General features: G+C 44.7%; 2 protein-coding genes across 2 annotated transcripts; one reads left to right on the top strand and one right to left on the bottom strand.

Annotated features, from left to right (window-relative positions):
• The first annotated feature begins 275 nt into the window (after nt 1-275).
• On the top strand, nt 276-4,812 carry atp6ap1a (ATPase H+ transporting accessory protein 1a). The gene is made up of 11 exons (XM_068334560.1): nt 276-413; nt 1,093-1,219; nt 1,371-1,445; nt 1,683-1,876; nt 2,044-2,084; nt 2,159-2,244; nt 2,326-2,469; nt 2,898-3,055; nt 3,377-3,427; nt 3,541-3,778; nt 3,940-4,812. Exons 1-11 carry the CDS (start codon nt 283-285, stop codon nt 4,147-4,149), a joined length of 1,455 nt encoding a protein of 484 aa, XP_068190661.1. The 5' UTR covers nt 276-282; the 3' UTR covers nt 4,150-4,812.
• A 396-nt stretch (nt 4,813-5,208) lies between these two features.
• Nucleotides 5,209-18,310, bottom strand: LOC137611459 (PDZ domain-containing protein 4-like). Its single transcript, XM_068339685.1, has 16 exons — nt 18,251-18,310; nt 14,877-14,924; nt 14,627-14,714; nt 14,110-14,338; nt 13,934-14,018; nt 13,722-13,820; nt 13,378-13,440; nt 12,479-12,580; nt 10,386-10,946; nt 9,172-9,610; nt 8,653-8,983; nt 8,508-8,578; nt 7,633-7,973; nt 7,416-7,556; nt 7,227-7,339; nt 5,209-6,795 (listed from the first exon to the last, which is right to left on the bottom strand). Exons 1-16 carry the CDS (start codon nt 18,308-18,310, stop codon nt 6,552-6,554), a joined length of 3,015 nt encoding a protein of 1,004 aa, XP_068195786.1. The 3' UTR covers nt 5,209-6,551.

The raw sequence follows: 18,310 nt of genomic DNA, 5'->3' as shown, positions 1-18,310 counted from the left end.
TTAGCACTTTTTTTAAGTATTGACTGCTTGTGAGGTTTAGACACTGATGTGTAAACTTTTCACAATTTAAACAGAAACTTTTAGCTTTATTTGTTTTTGTCTAAAGAAATGCGAGGAAAGATCCCTGAAGGTTTTTCCTGACATTTATTCCACGGTGATGCTGTTAAATACATTGGTACCCCTTTAACAGTACTAGACTGTATTTCTTACCGACCAAGAGCCTCGTTCTCATCCACCGTCACGTGACGTCGCTGACGTCACTCGCTGTCAGCGATCCTAAAGATGGCGACGACAGGGACGCTGCGTCTTGGCCGCATCTCGGTGTCTTTGGCCGTTTTTCTCGGCTTACTGAGCGCATTAAATTCCGGACACTGCGACGAACAGGTGCCGCTGATCCTGTGGACCAGCGAGGGGTGAGTAACGGAGTTTGTCCCGCTGCATTTTCCCCGTTAAGACCGGCTTCTGATGCTCTCTGCCACCGTTAGCTCGGTGCTAGCTGGTCGTTAACGTCAATTGACCCGTTGCTAAGCTAGCATCCATAGTTATCCTTTAAAATATGACTAAAACGTCGCATAATTTAAGATGTTTCCTGAATATATTAAACCTGTGATTATATAGTTTTTTTTTAATCTCGCACAAGAAAGATTTTTATGTTTCACATAAATATTATAAATGCTCACTTTGGGGTCACAGATGTCATTCATCTTTTTTCTTTAGGATTGGGCAATCGGGCAATTTTTTTTGTCGCACAGCAGTGAAGGAATTTTTATCCTTATGGTTAAATGGGATTTAATAAAATAAGTTCAGACTTGTTGTTTTTCCAGGGGCTTTATAAAAATTGCTGTAGAGTTGGTTGGAAACTTATGGTCAGCTGCTCCTAGGAGACACTATTGAGGAGAGGAGGATACTGTCCAAACCTCTGGACATCACTGATGTTTTCTCAAAAGTGATGCATACTGCTGAACCTGTAAAAGCTTTCCATCCCATACCAATAAACTGTCCGGCACATCATTATCACTGTGTTAATTTAACTGACTCATGTTTCATACCCACATTCAGCATCTGATTTGAAAACTTCTTCCTCTCCTCCAGGATCTCCCTACCGAGGCAGTCTCCTCCTACGGTGGGTCACATTGTGGAGGAGCAGCAGCTGGCTTCTTACCTGGAGAATGCTCTGGACGTGGGCCCCAGAAACGTGTTGCTGTTCCTTCAGGACAAGGTAGTGTGTCAGCATTTACACGCAGACATATTTCAATAGTGTTGGGATCTGTCACTTTTATTCAGAACTCTTCACATTTTTGAAAATACATTTTTTTACATAAAAACTAAGGGTAAATATTATTGATTCTGTGTCCATTCTTTCCACCCAGATGAGTGTGGAGGACTTTACCTTGTATGGAGGGGCTTTTGGAAACAAACAGGACAGTGTTTTCCCCAACCTTGAGGTGAGAAGCAGTTTTTTTTTTATTTGTTTACTGGCTCATTTCTGAGTCTTGTTGAACTCACAATTGCTATTCATGACGATGATCATGCCAGAAGTTAAAGTTCTCGAACAGATCAGACTGAAATGTAAATCTTTCTGCCCCACCCAATAACGTAAGATAGCTGAGTACTAATCATGTGCTAGCATGCTGCTAGCCCTCCTTAGACGTTATTTAGCATGCCACGTTTTTTTCTCATAGGGCGCTCTGATGTCCTCGTCCTCCTCTTTGGTGTTACCTGCTGTATCCCGGATGGCCTCCAATGCCGTGATTGGTCAACTGCAGGACCAATTAGAAACCTCTCCTCTGTACATGGACGCTGAAACTCTGAGTCAGCTGAGACTCAACGCCTCCTCGCCAGCTCTGTTGGTGTTCAGGCTGCCGTATGGCATCGTGTAGGTCTCCAGGACACAAGAACATTTAATGGATGAAGTCATGTATTTATTTTATCGTTAAGCTACTGACAAAGTATTTATTTTGTGTAAAAGTACGGTATTTGATTTCTGAAAATCATAACAGTGAAGACTATCATGAGATGATGTTTGTCTCGTACCCTTTGCAGGGCTGATCTGATGTCCGCTAAAGAGGTTCTCAGTGGCAACGGTGAGTCCGACCCCTCTGATGTGTTGTGCTTGTGATAATTTGCTGCCATGCTAACAGATGAAGTTGTGTTTCAGACGAGGTGATTGGTCAGGTGTTGAGCACTATGAAGGCCCAGTCTGTCCCTTACACAGCCATCTACACGGCCCTGCGGCCCTCCAGGGTGAGTCGCTGTTTGTTGAGCCTCATTAGACAGGCGGCACCAGGGTTTTCATTCAAGTTTCCTCTTCCTGTCTCTCTCCAGGAGGCTGCATCTCTGTCGATGGAAGCAGGCCTGGGGGGAGGACGCTCCCTCCTGCAGTCCAGATACAGAGACAGAGAGAGGGAGAGGGAGAGGCAGCGTCGCATCAAGGAGAAGGCTGGGATGTACGGTCCGGTAGAGTTTAAGGTGGATATATTCACTTACATTCAGTTACTGGGAGTTGGGTTTCTACAGTCAATAAGTTTAATGACAGCAAATCCTCATCCACAATCACGTAGCGCAGGCTGGATTGATAAACGGCAATCAGACGACAATCACACTATAATCACACTACTGTAGACTACGATCAGTCTACAATCAGTCCATCAGACTGCTATCAGATCTAAAAATAATATAATTGGGTCTGATTCGTGCACATTCTTCTGGTAGTTGATTACTTCATCCGTATTCTGACATAAACCCAAATCTTTTTAGACATTTAATTTCCGCACATTTAATGGCTGCATCATAGACAAGTGGACTGTTAGGCCCAGCAAAGGTCTGGGTTCTCGTTTTCTTCTTAATGTCTTAATTTCTCATCCCTCTCCTATGCCCCTCTCTTCCTGCCCACACAGGAGGGTGAAAACCCCTGCATCCTGTTGTGGGCACAGAACCTGACAGTGGGCATTCTACGCAGGGGTCAGTGGGAAACCCATGACCTGACTCCAGCAACGTTTGGGAAGGACGTCAGCCCAAAGCTCCACGGCTCAAGCTGCGACAAGTCTAATGCAAAGTACATTCAATAACAGTGTGTGTCAAATTGGTGTCAAGATGAGCAGAATGATTTAGCTTTTACGATCAGTTTTGATATTTAGTTCAGTGGTAAAGAAACTGATAGCTAGCTTAGCATCTAGTTTATGGCACCTAGCTTAAAATGACTGTGATGATGGAAGTTAGATCAAGACCATTATTTAAAAAATATACAAGATAGATTGCAGTGTTGTCCAATCAGTAGAATCCTTTATTCCATCACTGTGTTTATATTTCAGTGCAAAAACTGTTCATCCGCATTTTTACAAAAGTTCAAATTTGATTCTAGTGTTTTTCTTTGCAGGTTGGTTCTTAATTACGAGAAAGTTCTCGGCCACAGCAGCTTCAAACTGATGTGAGTCTGATGTGACCCACAGTAAACCTTCACTTCCTGTTCCACGTGTAGAGCACAATGATATAAATAATCCATAAACACACTGGCCTCTCTCATCATTTGTGTGTTTCCAGCTTTGCTATGAGCCAACGCCACTACAAGGTGTCGGCTCGCCGCTGGTTCACGCTGGACGCCGTGGAGCTGGAGTACGATGGCACCAAAGCCACCTTCAACGGCAGCAGAAACATTTACGCCCCCTCCGAGTTCTCCTACAGCTGCGCTTCCGTCACCAGCTTCAACGCGCCCTTGCTTGTCCCGCGTTCACCTGGAGATCCAGCCAATCAGTGGAGGGTGTCCTTTGGAGACTTTCAGGTAAGTTGGTAAAAATGTGATCACATCTGATCGGTTTTGATGCCTCTTTGTTTGCCTTTTCCTGAAGCTGTGAGCTTTGAACAGCATCTGTATTAAACATAACACATGCTAAACTACTGTTAGCGAGTGAACTCTGAGGACTCTCTACCTCCCATCTGCAGATCCAGGGCTTCAACGTGACTGGCAGTGAGTTCTCGTACGCCAGTGACTGCGCAGCTTTCTTCTCTCCTGGTATCTGGATGGGTCTGCTGACCAGCCTCCTTATGGTCCTGGTGCTCACCTACGGCCTGCACATGATCATGCAGCTCCACACCATGGACCGCTTTGACGACCCCAAGGGCCCGGCCATCTCCGTGCCCCAAACAGAGTAGCTGGCAGTCAGTGTTCAGGTTCCTCTACTCCTCCTCCTCTGTTCATTCCATCCATGTGTACTTGAGACAGAACAGTTAGTGTGATGTCAGAAAAAGGGCGTGGTCATCTCTGCTTATGCGTTTAGAAGGTTTTTATCACAGTTGTCAGAGGGAAAACACCCAGAGGACAGTTCAACAGCGGCTGATGCTGTTGCGCTGAATAACAGGAAGTACATATGTCACACTCATTTGTCTTCTGTTCATTCTCAAGCGTTACCTCACGTCAGGCTGCTGTGGATTAAAGGAAACCAACTCAGACAGGGACTGGAATAAAAAATTCATCTCTATTTATTGGTAAAGCTAACTGAGTATGTGTGTTTACATTGTGTTTGTGTTGAATGCAGGTTTTGATTGAAGGGATCATGTTTACTAAATGGATTATAAATAGAAAAGAACAAGGGACCAGGAACACTAGGCATTAAATGTTTCTAGTTGTTTGTGAATAATATGCACGTTTGGAACATAATTAACAGGAACTGTATTTATTTCTCATCTGATGTGCACTGAAATATTCCCATTGTGAATTTATTGTTTGTGTTTATTTTGATGATTTGTAGTGATTATTTATGTGAGGTCCTCACTATGATCCTGTGTTGTGCTGCTCATGTGACCCCAATAAAACACCTGTGAAAGTTTATCTTGTTTTTAAAGGTTTATTTCCTTCCGTAGTTATGTTTTCACTGCGTAAGCTGATTTACACAAAACTTGGTAGGAGCAGGATTTTTGAGCCAGAACAGATCAAATAATATTTTACAAACCATAATATCATCCTAAGACTCTGCCTGAGAACCTAGACAGATCTCTGCAGTAATGATGAACAAATAACATTTGACCTTTGACCCCAAAGACATTGCTGCTTTAGAAACCAACGTAATTCTACCAATCCAATGGAAAATTAAGGTATTTTTAGCTTCAACATCTTCCAGCGTTGGATGACAAGATCAAACCCAAAACATGACACATTTCACTTTGTTTTTATTGAACATTTTTCACATCTTTCACAATTTAATCTCTGCACGCTACATAAAAATGTTTGAGAATTCTGTCCGATAATACTTTAGTTCATGCATGTCATTTTCATATAATTTCACATGTGTCCAACACGACGCGTGAACCACCAACGGTTCTTTGGGCCGTCCTGCTGCCAGGCATGAGGTTAGAATGGATCGCAGGACAATCAGCGTTCCGTTGTACGTTAACTGTAAGCTAGCTGTACTCTGCCAAGCCCCTGATGCGATCTCATGGGTTTGTACATTGTTTTAAACACAGCTTTAGGCGCGTCATTCCCTGTCCAGCTATTGTGCAGTAAATGACCGTGTTTTAAGATCCATGGTTGCATTTTGGTTGTCTTCTTTAAACTAGGTGTGTACATTCTATTTAAGATAGCTAACTACGTTTTCTTTAAGGTAGATAACTTATCTTTAAACTAGCTAACTTTTATTGTTAGGCTACTTGACTGCTATCTTTAAGCAACAACTGTGCTCTCAGATTCCATGTTTTCTTTGCACAACAAGCTTTTCATGTGTCACTGGATGTCACATTTATGGCTTTTAGATCATTGCCGTCTTTGTCACATGATCTACCTTTGACTTTTATTAAAACTTTAATTGCATACCTGACATTAGACTTGGCTTACATTGGATGTAACCCATCCATTGACCCGACTACGCTGGCAGACATGATTGGTGAGCTTTTCATACGCCATTTTGCTGAAACCAGCAAGAGTCATTTCTCACTGGATCCTTCTCTATACATTTATCATAAAGAATCATTGAGTTCTAGGATTAACACAAAAGGCAAAACCTTTAATCATCACACTGAGATGTCCCAACACTATGGCTTGGCAGGACTTTGTTTTTTTGCCACATTGGGGTAAATTTATTCAACACCCATCCAAACATAAAAGATTTAACTTTTCTCCTCCAGGTTCAGAGAATAATCTCTGCTGGTCCCAAGGTCCTAAGGGGTACAGGGGAGCAAAGCAGTTTGCATTCCAAGCTGTTCCTTCCTTTAATATTTCTTTATTTAGTTTGAAAGGATCCAATGAAAGTGTTGTCATTATTCACACATTGGGTTCTGAGACCCACACTGGATCTGGTCCAGAGGTAGTGGAAGAAGGCAGTAGGTCCAAAACATCCAAACCCTCAACCATCATGGATTTCCAGATTCAGCCGGTTGGACTTTCAGCTCAAACAGTTTTTCATGGTTACTTTTTTTATTTATAATTTGGATGTGTCCTGCAGTTCAGGTGCAGTTCTATATCTTTCTCCAAACTTTGTGAGAGGTCAGCTCAGAGAAACCATAATCTTTTCTCTCCTTGTTCCTGGTTTGTGTTCCTCCTCACTCTCTTCCCAGTTACGACATCACACTGTGGTCACAGACAGTAAAGGGTTGTATATTTTCTTTCCATCGGGCGACCACGAACCGTGAGCCAGCAGCTCCTGGATGGTGATCCAGTTGTCGAGGATACGGCGATTCCTCATCTTTGTGATCCTCTTCTGGCTCAGAATCAAGATATTGTTGTTGGGGGAGTCTTGATCAGAGGGAACCTGGGAGGCCTGTAATGAATGGGGGGTATCAGCGCCCCCTGGAGGCAATGAAGTGTCCCTGAAAAGAAAAAGTAAAACTGATTCAGTCTCAACAAAGATGAAACTAGTTGGCCACAGACCACTTTGCTCTTGGGTAAATTCATTTAGTCTTTATAGTTTTCCAGGTGCTTCCAATTTTGCTGGTGTCCAATGAGGCACCATCTGTTGTCAGGGTGGTGTAACTCCACCCTGTAAGGATGGTTTGAGCATTACTTCCGCATTTCCTGCCATACGTCCTGGATTGAAATCAATGTAGTGATGTGACAGGGATTCTGGGTTCTGCTCCAGATCCACACCCTTTGGGCGTTGAATCCTTGCATTTTCTGGTTTTGTCAGTCACGGTTTAAATTTGTTACACATTGATAGCCGTTTTTTCGTGGGTGAGTCACCAACAGTCCACCCACACAGCAATTAAGAAGTAATAAACAGATGGACAGGTTTGCCCCCTACCCTTCTCCCCTGAGGTAGTCCAGGCGGCTCTGCATCATGAACTCTCTTCTTCGTCGGTATTCTCTGGCTCGTAGCAGTTGCTGCTTCCTCTCCTCTTTGCTCCAGTATCGACCCTGTGAACACAGTTTAAGACGTTTCAGGACACCACTCCAGGTTTCTGTCGTTAAATGAAAATACAACAGACTCTACCTGTTTCATCTCACTGGCAGCATCATCATCCGTCGTCATGCCGCTGCGTTCCTCTCGGATCTTCAGGGCCCTGGCTTTCAGGAGACGATCCCTGACCGGCCGTTTGGCTACGTAGCGAGTTCCATCACTCCGGATCTTTACCTGGTAGCATAGAAGTCAAAGCTGTGAGGGCAGGGAAAATGTCTCGTCAATATTATCATTATAATCACATCTTTACCTTCCACTCCATTCGTTGTGGGGAGGCTGTTGTCGATGTGTGTGTCAGGCCCAGTGGTAAGACTACTCCTAACCGTGAGGCACCTATGTGGTGGTCCTCCAGTCCACACGGGGCGCTACTGACACTCCTGGGACTTGCTGGGCCACTGCTGCCGGCACCAATCCCTCTCTCCTCGTCTTCAGCCCCTGTTTGGTCTCTAACTCTATCCAGTGGGTCCACCAGACCTTCGGAGGGCAGCGCCAAGCAGCTCTGGTAGCGCCCCAGTGGTTTGTGGCGGCACCTTCTGGTGCAATTGGGACTGGACTCTGCACTTCCACCACACGGCCTGTTGGTGGCTCCACCTGCAGTGATAAGTGAGTTATCACACAACCATAACAACAGAGAAGGAAAATCCAGTTTAACTGCATGGTGAGGGAATTTCATCTTTCATCCCTGTCTGGATACTTTTTCTCTTCCCATCTCCCCCCTCAGGTGTCCCTCTAACCGACAGTAATTATCTCCCCCTCTCCCTCAGCATTCTGTGAATGAAAATGGATCCCTCGCTCCATCTTTGCTTAGTTTGTTGACGTGGAACGACCATGTCTACGTGTTGATAATTGGGACGGAAGAGTTTGCTGATGGAACCAGTAAATACTTAGTGAATATGGGGGAGAAACATGTTGAGGTGGTGCTGATGGAGACGCAGGAGAGATGGGACAATAAGAATGATCACCATCAGCTCCATATGTTCATGTCCCGCCCTGATCAACAGAATCCAACTAAAACTGAAGGCCAGGGACCCGTTTGGTAAAGAAACAAAGAAAAGCCAGGACTATTCTTGCAAATGGATGCAGTAACAAAAGTAGGCTGAGCTGAGGTTGAAGTAAATTACACACCTGCACTAGAGTTCCGCCCTCCATCAGCCACACCCCTTTTTGAAGACGATTGCCCCTCTCTGGTCAGAGACCTGATGATTAGACAGAATTTTCACACAGCTCAAGACATCCAGATGTAAAATTGTGATATAAAGCAAACACAGACCTGAACTTGGCGGGTGTACAGGGGGTGGAGCTTGAGCCATTTTCTATGCTACCATTGGCTGTATCATACTTCCTGTAAATGCCAGGGGAGAAAGAGCAGCTGAGGTTGGAGTGGCATCTCTCCCGGTCTCGATCCCGCCTTTGACACCAGGGGGTGAGGGAGGAGTTTGGGGGCGGGATCTGCTCTGTGCTGACCAGTGGCGTGCTCTGGCAGCTCTCTCCACCAGTGTTGTAGGCGCTGGTGCCGTCATCCAACCGCTCTCGCTCCGGGAGCTCATTGATGGCCGACAGCTCATGGGGACCATTGTCGCTGTTGTTATCAATATCCGATTCTGAAAGCAATAATAATAATAATAAAAATAATGATAATAACAACAACAACAAAAACAACAACAATAATAATAATACCAATAATAATAATAATAATAATAATATGCTCCACTGGTTTTTTGCTCAGTTGACATCAAGCCTGCTGCCCCACACTGTCCTCCTTAGACCATCAACCTGTTGCTATGGTTACCTGCGACAGTGGGTCCCTGGTGCCCCGCTCCGGCCGCCACTGTCTCCTCCATCATCCAGGCTTTCAGACATCTCTCTCGGAGCTGCTGCATCTTCTGCGCTCGGAGAATGTTGCGACACTTGAACTCCAGGTGGCGCAACTCCTCCTCGATCAGCGCCAGCTCATGCTCACTCAGCGTTGCATTGCAGTTCACGTCAACCACCGAAGAAGAAAAAGCAGCCCAGTCCTCTTCATTCTCCACCTCTCGTCTCTCCTGCTGGTTATTCACCTCTGCTTCATCGTCATCACGTCTGCTGATCACTGCTCCTCTCTCGTGTTTCTCCTTAAATCTCTCGTACTGGCATTTGATCTCCAGCAGCTCCCGATAGCGCTGACACTCTTCCTCTGTCAGACCCGGCATCATCATCATCAGAGGGGGCTGATGGTGGTGGTGGTGGTGCTGCAGGTCAAAGGTCAGTTCTTAAGAGTCGATCGTACTAAATCATAATGAAATAAAACTGAAAAATCGATTAAAAAATGTTCAATTTAAGATGGATAATTATTTCCACCGATGAGGTTCCTCTGAGCAGGAAGAACTTTTGACTGATGATCCAGGGTGTTTGAATTTATGGGTTAAATTTACTTATGGGAGATAATCAATAATAATGATCCAGATTGACCTGAGGTCAGACTGGAGCTGAAACACTTTTATCCTTTTCTTTTTTCCAGAATAACTATAAATAATATTTATAATAACAATAGTTATAATAACAAAATAACATAATAACATAATATATGAAAATAAAATGTGAAAATAATACAATACAGTGCACCCTCGTTCCTTGCAGTTAATGCATTCCAGGAACCACACGTGATTAATAAATTCCACGATAGAGTGCTGAACTATTTATGTTATTATTTACGGTAATTTAAATGTGTATGACCCTACCCATACTTATATTAAACCGCCGTCTATCTGTATTACCTTTTCCCACACTCTTATGGACTGTCTAAAGTACTTTTGTGTCTCACGAAAGTCCGAGACTAACGGAACGGAGTGCACTTCCAGATGCCATCCACCAATAGAATGCGCGTACGGTGTCACGTGACTGCCTACCAAAAATCCGCGATGAGGTAAAGTCACGAGCGTTGATGCGCGAATACGCGAGAGCGCAATGTATATGAAATGTAAATACACATAGATCAAATTTCAAATAAGCGAGACTTCAGTTCACCTTGTGGTGGTGATGGTGGTGGGGGCTGTACGCTGACCCTCCTGTCCCTCCCCCAGCTGCCCAGTCCAGACTGGGGAGGGAGTCGGAGCTGAGCTGAAGGTCTCTCAGATGAAACGGAGGTGTGGTGTCTCCGCGGTCCTGACCTGGACTTGGGCCGAGGCCGGGGCTCGGTCTGGGACTGGGGCCTGGTCTGAACTTCCTGGTGCTGCCGGGGGTATTGGTGGTGTTGGTGTTGGAGGCACTGCTCTGATCACCCAGCAGGTCGTCATCAGTCCGTCCTACGCCGCTATCCAGTTCCTGGCTGTTGAACAGGAGAGGAGCCAGGTTGAGCAGAGGTGGCAGGGGTGGGGGGCCCTCCTTCTCGCCTCTCTCTCCATCCTCATCCTCTTCTTCCTCCGTGTCGCTGCCAATGGTTTCTTGTCGTCCTCCATCCTGGCGAAGGTGAGAGTAACCAGAGAGACGAGACGAGGTGATGGAGCAGGAGGAGTGCCGAGGGTTGGGATGGACTCCTTCTCCATCCAGAGTCAGCGCCGTGTTCTCTGGATCAACTGGGTTTTCATTCTGGAAAGACAAATTAAATTAAATTAAATTAAATTAAATTAAATTAAATTAAATTAAATTAAATTAAATTAAATTAAATTAAATTAAATTAAATTAAATTAAATTAAATGTGTAATTTAATTTAATTTAATTTAAAGTTAAAATTAAAGTTAAAATTAAAGTTAAAGTTAAAATTAAAATTAAAATTAAAATTAAAATTAAAATTAAAATTAAAATTAAAATTAAAATTAAAATTAAAATTAAAATTAAAATTAAAATTTTTTTGTGATCAATTCATTTCTACATGTGTGCAAATCTCTGTGAAACCTTTACCCATCAGCCTCTCCTATCTGCTCTCATTTGGGCGAGTCGTTCCCTTCTCCTCCAGTAGGGGGCAGCCTGATGGAAATTTACTAGCATTTTCTGCCTGAGATTGTCCTGATGGTGGCGCTATTTTCATGACAATGTAGACATCTCAATCACCATAGACCTCAAAGCTAGTAACCCAACATCATTATAGCGGGGTTTGATGGGTTTGTCTCCTCCTTCATGGCTCCTCCCATCACGCCGCTCCATCACCATCCATCACTTCCTGTTCTCTCATTACAAGCATATCTGACAGGCTGCAATGTCAGAGCTTTCTAAATACTGACTGATCGATGGCTCATTCACACACACGCACACACACACACACACACACACACACACACATACACACACACACACGCACACACACGCACACACACACACGTGCTTGTGTGTTTTAACTGACATATATGAATTTACTGTCTTGCGGTTCTTACTCTGTCAGCAGATATGAACAAACACTCTGGGGCCTCCTGCCACACCAAAGACATTTTTCATGGTGTGCGTGTTTATGTGTGTGTGTGTGTGTGTGTGTGTGTGTGTGTGTGTGTGTGTGTGTGTGTGTGTGTGTGTGTGTGTGTGTGTGTGTGTGTGTGTGTATGTGTGTGTATGTGTGTGTGCTTGTGCGTGTGTGTGTATGTGTGGCAACAGTCAGTGTGCACAAGACCTCCTGAATTTCATAGCATGTTTTTTTTCTTTGCAAATCCTGCGTTTCCTCCTTCCACCTCCCCTTTAACAGTTTGGCTCCGCCCCACTGTGTCACCTGTTCCCTCTCCTCTCGTCACACCTGTCTGTGTCTCATCTGTGCCTCATCACTCCCTGGCTGTCAGGTTTTCCTGTTGTTTGGATTCTCTTGACTATCCTCAGTGATCTCCATCATGGTCTCTGTAAGTCTCTCTTTTGAACTTTATTCTGGTTGCTGGTTTGGTTTCATTTGTTTTTGTTTGTTTACTTTTGTGTTCCTCCATATCGTCACTGGTTGGGTTTTTGTTGCCAGACCAGCGGACTGTACTACCCTGTCTCTGTAGCTTCATTGGGTTAACCTTATCAGGCCTCCATCGTCCACTAAACTGACAGAGTCATCACCAGAGTCAACCTTTAAACTCTGGTTACCATGGCTACCATCAGTCCTAACATCATGAGCATTGATTGAGGATGTTGGTTGAACTGTTGTCCAATGGGTTCACCTCTGTTTCGGGCCTGGCGAGCAGCAAAGAGAAGTTGACGCTGTCCTCTCTGGTCAAAATGGCCACTGCCTCATCTCTGTTGTGGATTTCCACGCCGTTGATCTAAAGGAAACAGCAACATTGATTGAATAATTGATTGATTGATTGATTGATTGATTGATTGATAGATTGATTGACATCCGTCTGTAAACGATACGGTACCCAAAGCAGAGTTCTATTTATGATCAACTGAGTTTAAAGCCGTTTCAAGAGAAGCAAACATGACGACCAAATGTATGAATAGATGTAACCTGTCTCACGTGTGTGTGTGTGTGTGTGTGTGTGTGTGTGTGTGTGTGTGTGTGTGTGTGTGTGTGTGTGTGTGTGTGTGTGTGTGTGTGTGTGTGTGTGTGTGTGTGTGTGTGTGTGTGTGTGTGTGTGTGTGTGTGTGCAGCGGTGGGAATGAGCTTTGTCTCCGTGGTGATGGCTGTTATGGGAACCGGGTGCGAACATCATTCATTGGCTGCCTGGTAACCATGGTGACCCCAGGTGCTGACGGTAGTCTATTGTTCATATCGTTTTGATTGGACGGGTCAGAGGATAATGAGCAGAGAAATGTCAGGGAAATAAATTTATTCACAGTAGAGCCGTCGAGGACTTTTCTTAAACGGATATCTGTTCATCTGTGTGGTAGCAGAGAGTGACGAGAGTCTCTCTCTCCGAAAGGATAAGCAGCTGAAGATGAGACAATTATCATGTCATATAAATAAAGGTTGATTGATTGATTGATTGATTGATTGATCTTCAAGAAGATGGATTGAACTAACTGTTAATGGTTCATATTCTAGTTCAAACAAGCTTAACAGACGGGTGAACGACTGTCCTCGATAATGAACCGGTGTTGGTTTGGCGTTGCGTACCTGAAGTATTCGGTCTCCCTCTCTGATTCGTCCGTTTTTGGCTGCGATGCTGTTTGGATTCACCTGAAGTGAAAGAAGGAGAAAGAAACAAACGGATGAATGAAATACTTCATGGATAAACAGGAGTTATTAGTAGGATTATCGGTATAAACTGACTGAATCTGGACCTACCAGCTTTCTCCCACCAGCGCATCATAAAGTTTTATTGTATCTTCCCTAATATTATTATAACTTCTCTAAACGATTCTTGATATATAATGTTGTCTGAATTGGATGAAGAGTAGATGGAATCCACCAATCACAGTGGATGAATAAAGTGAAGATGAGGAGGGCGATGGCGTCACCTCTCCCACGTAAATCCCGAGGTCTTCCTCGTCGTCCGTCCTGTAGCAGACTGTCAGACCCAGCTTCTCCTGCTGACTGGATTTGTACAGCGCCACCTCCTGGAGAGGAAGAGGAGGGTAAGAAAGTAAGGATATTTTTGATGTGACATTTTTTAAAAATTTATAATGAAGATGGATTGTTTGGCGGCGGTGGAGGCGTGTAAAGTCCCCACCTCGTACTGCAGGTCGTCCTGCCGGTCCACCTCATGGCTGGAGAGGTCTAGATGGTCGTCAGGGTCGTTGTGCTCCATCACACAGCTGCGGGGAGGAAGAGTCAGACCCCATAACGCCTGGGAATGTTCAGTTTTGACCCCCCCCCCCCCCCCAAAAAAAAGAAATCAGGACGTACAAGTCATTTACTCCAAATGTTCCCAGGAAGTGAGGAAGGGGTGGAGTAGGTGGAGGTGGAGGAGGGGGCCCGCCTCCCCCGCCGTGGTGGCGGTGACCTCTGCTCCTCTCCAGCGTCAGGATGTTCTGGAAGCTGATGTCCGTCTGTGTGGCATTGTCCACACAGTCAGGGATGGCTACCATGGCAACAGAGCCGCCGACTGTCCCGTTACTGCCGCCCGCTAACGTACCTGTCAGGTCAGAGGTCAGATCAATCGAACACTGAGCAGAACAGAAGGATTTTCTCAATTGTTCTTTGTGACTTTGAGGTTTAAGGAATGATGATTTTAAAAGTCTCATTTTTACTCAATATACAGGAAACGAAGGGTCAGGATTGAAGGATGAGAGAAGGGTGAGTGTGTGACAACACCTGGATGGGATGATGAGTCAGATGAGAGGTGATGAGGCGCGAACACAAGAATGAGGTTCGGTTTAAGAAAAAAGACAATATTAAACGATGAAACGATTCTAGAGTTTACCTTTCCCCCTGTGTTTCTTGTGGACCGATCCGGATCGTGGCAAAGACTCTTGGGAGTTTTGTGGTCCATCCAATTTCCGTCCTCTGACCTGAACGAGGGATGAGAGTGACGCACAGTGAAGGAGTAGAAGAGATTAAATCAGTGGAGAACAGGTGACGCTCTATCCATCATCAGCTGGACCCATTAAACTGACTGATGGAAGGATGGAGGACAGTCGTTGGAGGAGGATGAGAAGATCCCAGTGTCCTACCTTCCAATGTCTGTCCATCGGCCGCTGGGAGTTTGTCAAACCTTTCTGCTGATGAGAGAGAGAGAGAGAGAACATAAAGGAGAAAGAGAAGAACAGGACATGATGATTAGATCCTCCATAAAACACTAGTCTTATAAGTGTTATTTTCTATTTCCGTGTGATAATTATAAGCAGGAGACTGGGTGGAGGAGTGCGCTGGTTCAAAGATCTAACGAAGAGAGACAAAATTAAAATGAATATGAAGTGGTTTGAGATTCATCCTCTGGGGAGCACGAATGTCTGCAGTGATGAACAGATGCAGATAAAGACAGAGGTGTGACAGGTAAACAGGAAGCAGACGGTGAACGCAGGATGGGCGACGACAGGAGGGGTCCTGTTGATCAGGACGGGACGTGAACATCTGGAGCTGATGGTGATTATTCTCATTGCCCCGTCTCTCCTGCGTCTCCATCACTCCCTCCTCCTGGGGGACAGATCCAACATGCCCCCCCCCCCTTCTATTCATTAAGAATTTACTGGTTCCATCAGCGAACACTTCCATCCCATCTATCATCATGGTCGTTCCACGTCAACACACTTTCCTCCGGCATTTATCCCTTTCACACACACAGTGGGGAAAGATGGAACGAGGGGTCCGTTCCCATTCCCAGCATGCCGAGGGAGAGCAGACATAATCACACTCAGGAGAGGAACACCTGAAGGGGGAGACGGGAGCGGTCTGAGATAGAAAAAAAAGGATCTGGACAAGGATGAAGGATGAGGAAACGGGGGAAGGGGGGAACAGGAAGCTCCTGCTTTGGGCTCTTTTTATTTCTTTCCTACCAAGAATAAAACAGATCGATCACTCGTAAGGATGGAGGGGGGGGGGGGTCGCGCCTCTGCCTCACATGACAGATATTACCAAACATGTTTACGAGGCTTATCCTCAACGGGCCAGTTATGTAAATAAACACATAAACATGCGTCGCTGCCATCATGAGTTCAAGATATAGAACATAAAAATAGGAAGCACCTGGGAGATGGAGACAAACATTGAGAGAACAATTATCCAACCCCCATTCTGTTGTTGTTGTTGTTGTTTACATGAAGGGGATGTATTGTTATTGTCAGTGTTTGTGTGTTTGTCCGTTCATTAGTCCAACAAATATCGTCACAACCGTTGCAGATAGAAAGACGAAACAGAAAGCACATTACTCGGGCAGCAAAGGGGATGAAAATGAGATGACCTTGAGAAAACTAGGTCAAGGTCAAATTTCAACTTTTGTACTCATCGCGGATTTTTGGAAGGCAGTCACGTGATACCGTACGCGCAATTCTATTGGCTGACGGCATCCGATAGTGCACTCCGTTTTGTGAGTGAGCGTGTGGTTCCTGGAACGCATTAACCGCGACGAACGAGGGCGCTGTGTATACCTTTTTAGGTACACATCTCTGATACCTGATGAGATATAATCACAAAACAAAAAGCAACATCCCTGGCACACAAAAATAAGACTTATAAATAATAAAACTGGATTGTCAGCAGATGCAGGATTTGAAGTGGTGCTAATTTCAGTGTCTATAAAACAAATGGCGTACTTTATGATAAACAATTTCCATTAGATTGTCATATTCTCCTGAAACAGCCATCAGAGAGACGTCACCAGGTGGCCTCCTGAGGTCACCAAGCAGCTCTTTGGATGTGCTGTCGTTCCAGGTTTTCCAGGTGTTCCAAGTCTCATCATTATTGTTGATGCTAAACTCTGAGTGTTGTTTTTATTTGTTTCATCTAAATATTCTTAATATTTCCACTTTGATCTCAGTTCAGTTTCGGGTGTCGATGTCAAAGTAAACCCTCAGTTCTGTTGCCGGTGAGTTTTGTACGCTCGTTACAGCAAAACCGGCGGATCCAACGTATGACAGCATAAATCCAGCTTCCCTAATGACCTCGGTTACCGCGGCAACAGCATCCCATGGAGACAAATCTGACAGAAAAGTGAAGAGACGAGGAGATGCACATGGAGGGAGTGGGCAGAGGAGGCGTGGGGGAGGGGGATCGCCAGAAGGGAGTGAGGGAAATGAGAGGGAGTGAGGGAAGGGGGGAGAGAAAAAGAAAACATGATGAGCATCGCCAGTCGCGATTCACGACCAGACGAGCTGTGTGCTTTATGCAGATAATAAAGGGGAGAGATGGGGGTGGGCGTAGAGGTGAGGGTGGCATATGGGGGTGGGAGTGGTGGGGGGTGGGCGTAGAGGTGAGGGTGGCATAGAGATGAAGTTGGGGTTCAGGTGAGGGCGGCGTAGAGCAACAACACAAAACACATGTGACGGTTTTTCATGATGGGGGGGGGGTCAGGAACCACCCCAGTGGATTCAGATACAGGAGCTGCGTTAGCCTGAGGTCAGCTGTAGGTCACGTGTTCTGGTGGAAGACTGCAATGTCTTGATCTATTATTGAATGGGGTTTTTTTTAATCACACCAAAACAGAACACCCCAACATTGATGATCAAAGATGTGCTTCCTCATGAAGTCACTAGGGGGCACCTCATACCCAAGAGGCAGCTTTTCCATCCATTGGTTTTAGAACCGATACACAGAAATGTTCATCAGACCAGGATCCAGTGGTCCACAACATAAACCTAGACCCGGATCCTTTGCTGCATCGCAAAAGACAAATAGAAGAAGAAAGAGACGGATAATAGAGCGTGAATTTATGTGAATTTCAGATACTATGAGAATAAGACAAAACATCTAAATATGAATTAATATGATATGAATAATGTCTTAAAAGGACAAGAAGAATCACTGAGGATGGACATCGGAGCCTACACATTTCTGAGAAAACGTGAAACTGTGTAGGAACGTCTCCATCTGTTGACGCCTCGAGGAGCTGATTCATGGCTAATTCAGACACGTCTGCAGATTCATCAATAAATAAATAAAAAGCTGTTGGAAATCTCACAGATCACAAGTGACAGACAGTGAAGGGTAGGAGGTGGGAAACAAAACTCCATCAAAATGTCATTTCAGACGCTTGTTACTGGAGGGGTTCCTCATGGCTCTGTCATTGTTCCCCTGATGCTCTGTTATATTTCACTCTTTTCTTCGGGATAAACTAGAAATGTGTTTGTAATGTTGCCGGAATCTGTCGACTGTTCTCGTCCACATTCCGGCTCAAACACGATCAGATGCGACTTTTATCGACCATCAAAAAAAAATAGGAACTTTCTGATTTCTAATTTTATGTAAAAAACTGATGGATTTATACAATTTTTCCTGAGATTTAAAAAAAAACATTTTCTTGAGTCTTACTTGCGTCCACCGACTGAAGTCTTTATGTGTAATGATTGCAACATTTGCAGATCATTTGATTGTTATTGAGAAGCTTTCTTACCTGGAACATGATCCTGTACTGTTCCTCTGGACGTTTGACCACACACATGTTGCAGCCCAT

This window comes from Antennarius striatus, chromosome 2 (genome assembly GCF_040054535.1).
Source record: "Antennarius striatus isolate MH-2024 chromosome 2, ASM4005453v1, whole genome shotgun sequence".
In the NCBI taxonomy this organism is placed as follows: domain Eukaryota; kingdom Metazoa; phylum Chordata; class Actinopteri; order Lophiiformes; family Antennariidae; genus Antennarius; species Antennarius striatus.
Note: the sequence above shows the minus strand (reverse complement) of the source record. Positions and strands in the feature narration are given on the sequence as shown.

Bases quoted from the DNA above. Each gene is read 5' to 3' on its own strand.
- atp6ap1a (XM_068334560.1), top strand. From the start codon at position 283: ATGGCGACGACAGGGACGCTGCGTCTTGGCCGCATCTCGGTGTCTTTG. The intron at 2,085-2,158 runs GTGAGTCCGACC...GTTGTGTTTCAG, and splicing joins AGAGGTTCTCAGTGGCAACG to ACGAGGTGATTGGTCAGGTG. The intron at 3,779-3,939 runs GTAAGTTGGTAA...TCCCATCTGCAG, and splicing joins TGTCCTTTGGAGACTTTCAG to ATCCAGGGCTTCAACGTGAC.
- LOC137611459 (XM_068339685.1), bottom strand. From the start codon at position 18,310: ATGGGCTGCAACATGTGTGTGGTCAAACGTCCAGAGGAACAGTACAGG. The intron at 13,441-13,721 runs GTGACGCCATCG...CTTTCACTTCAG, and splicing joins TCGGGATTTACGTGGGAGAG to GTGAATCCAAACAGCATCGC. The intron at 6,796-7,226 runs GTAGGGGGCAAA...TTTTCTTTTCAG, and splicing joins GACTACCTCAGGGGAGAAGG to GGACACTTCATTGCCTCCAG.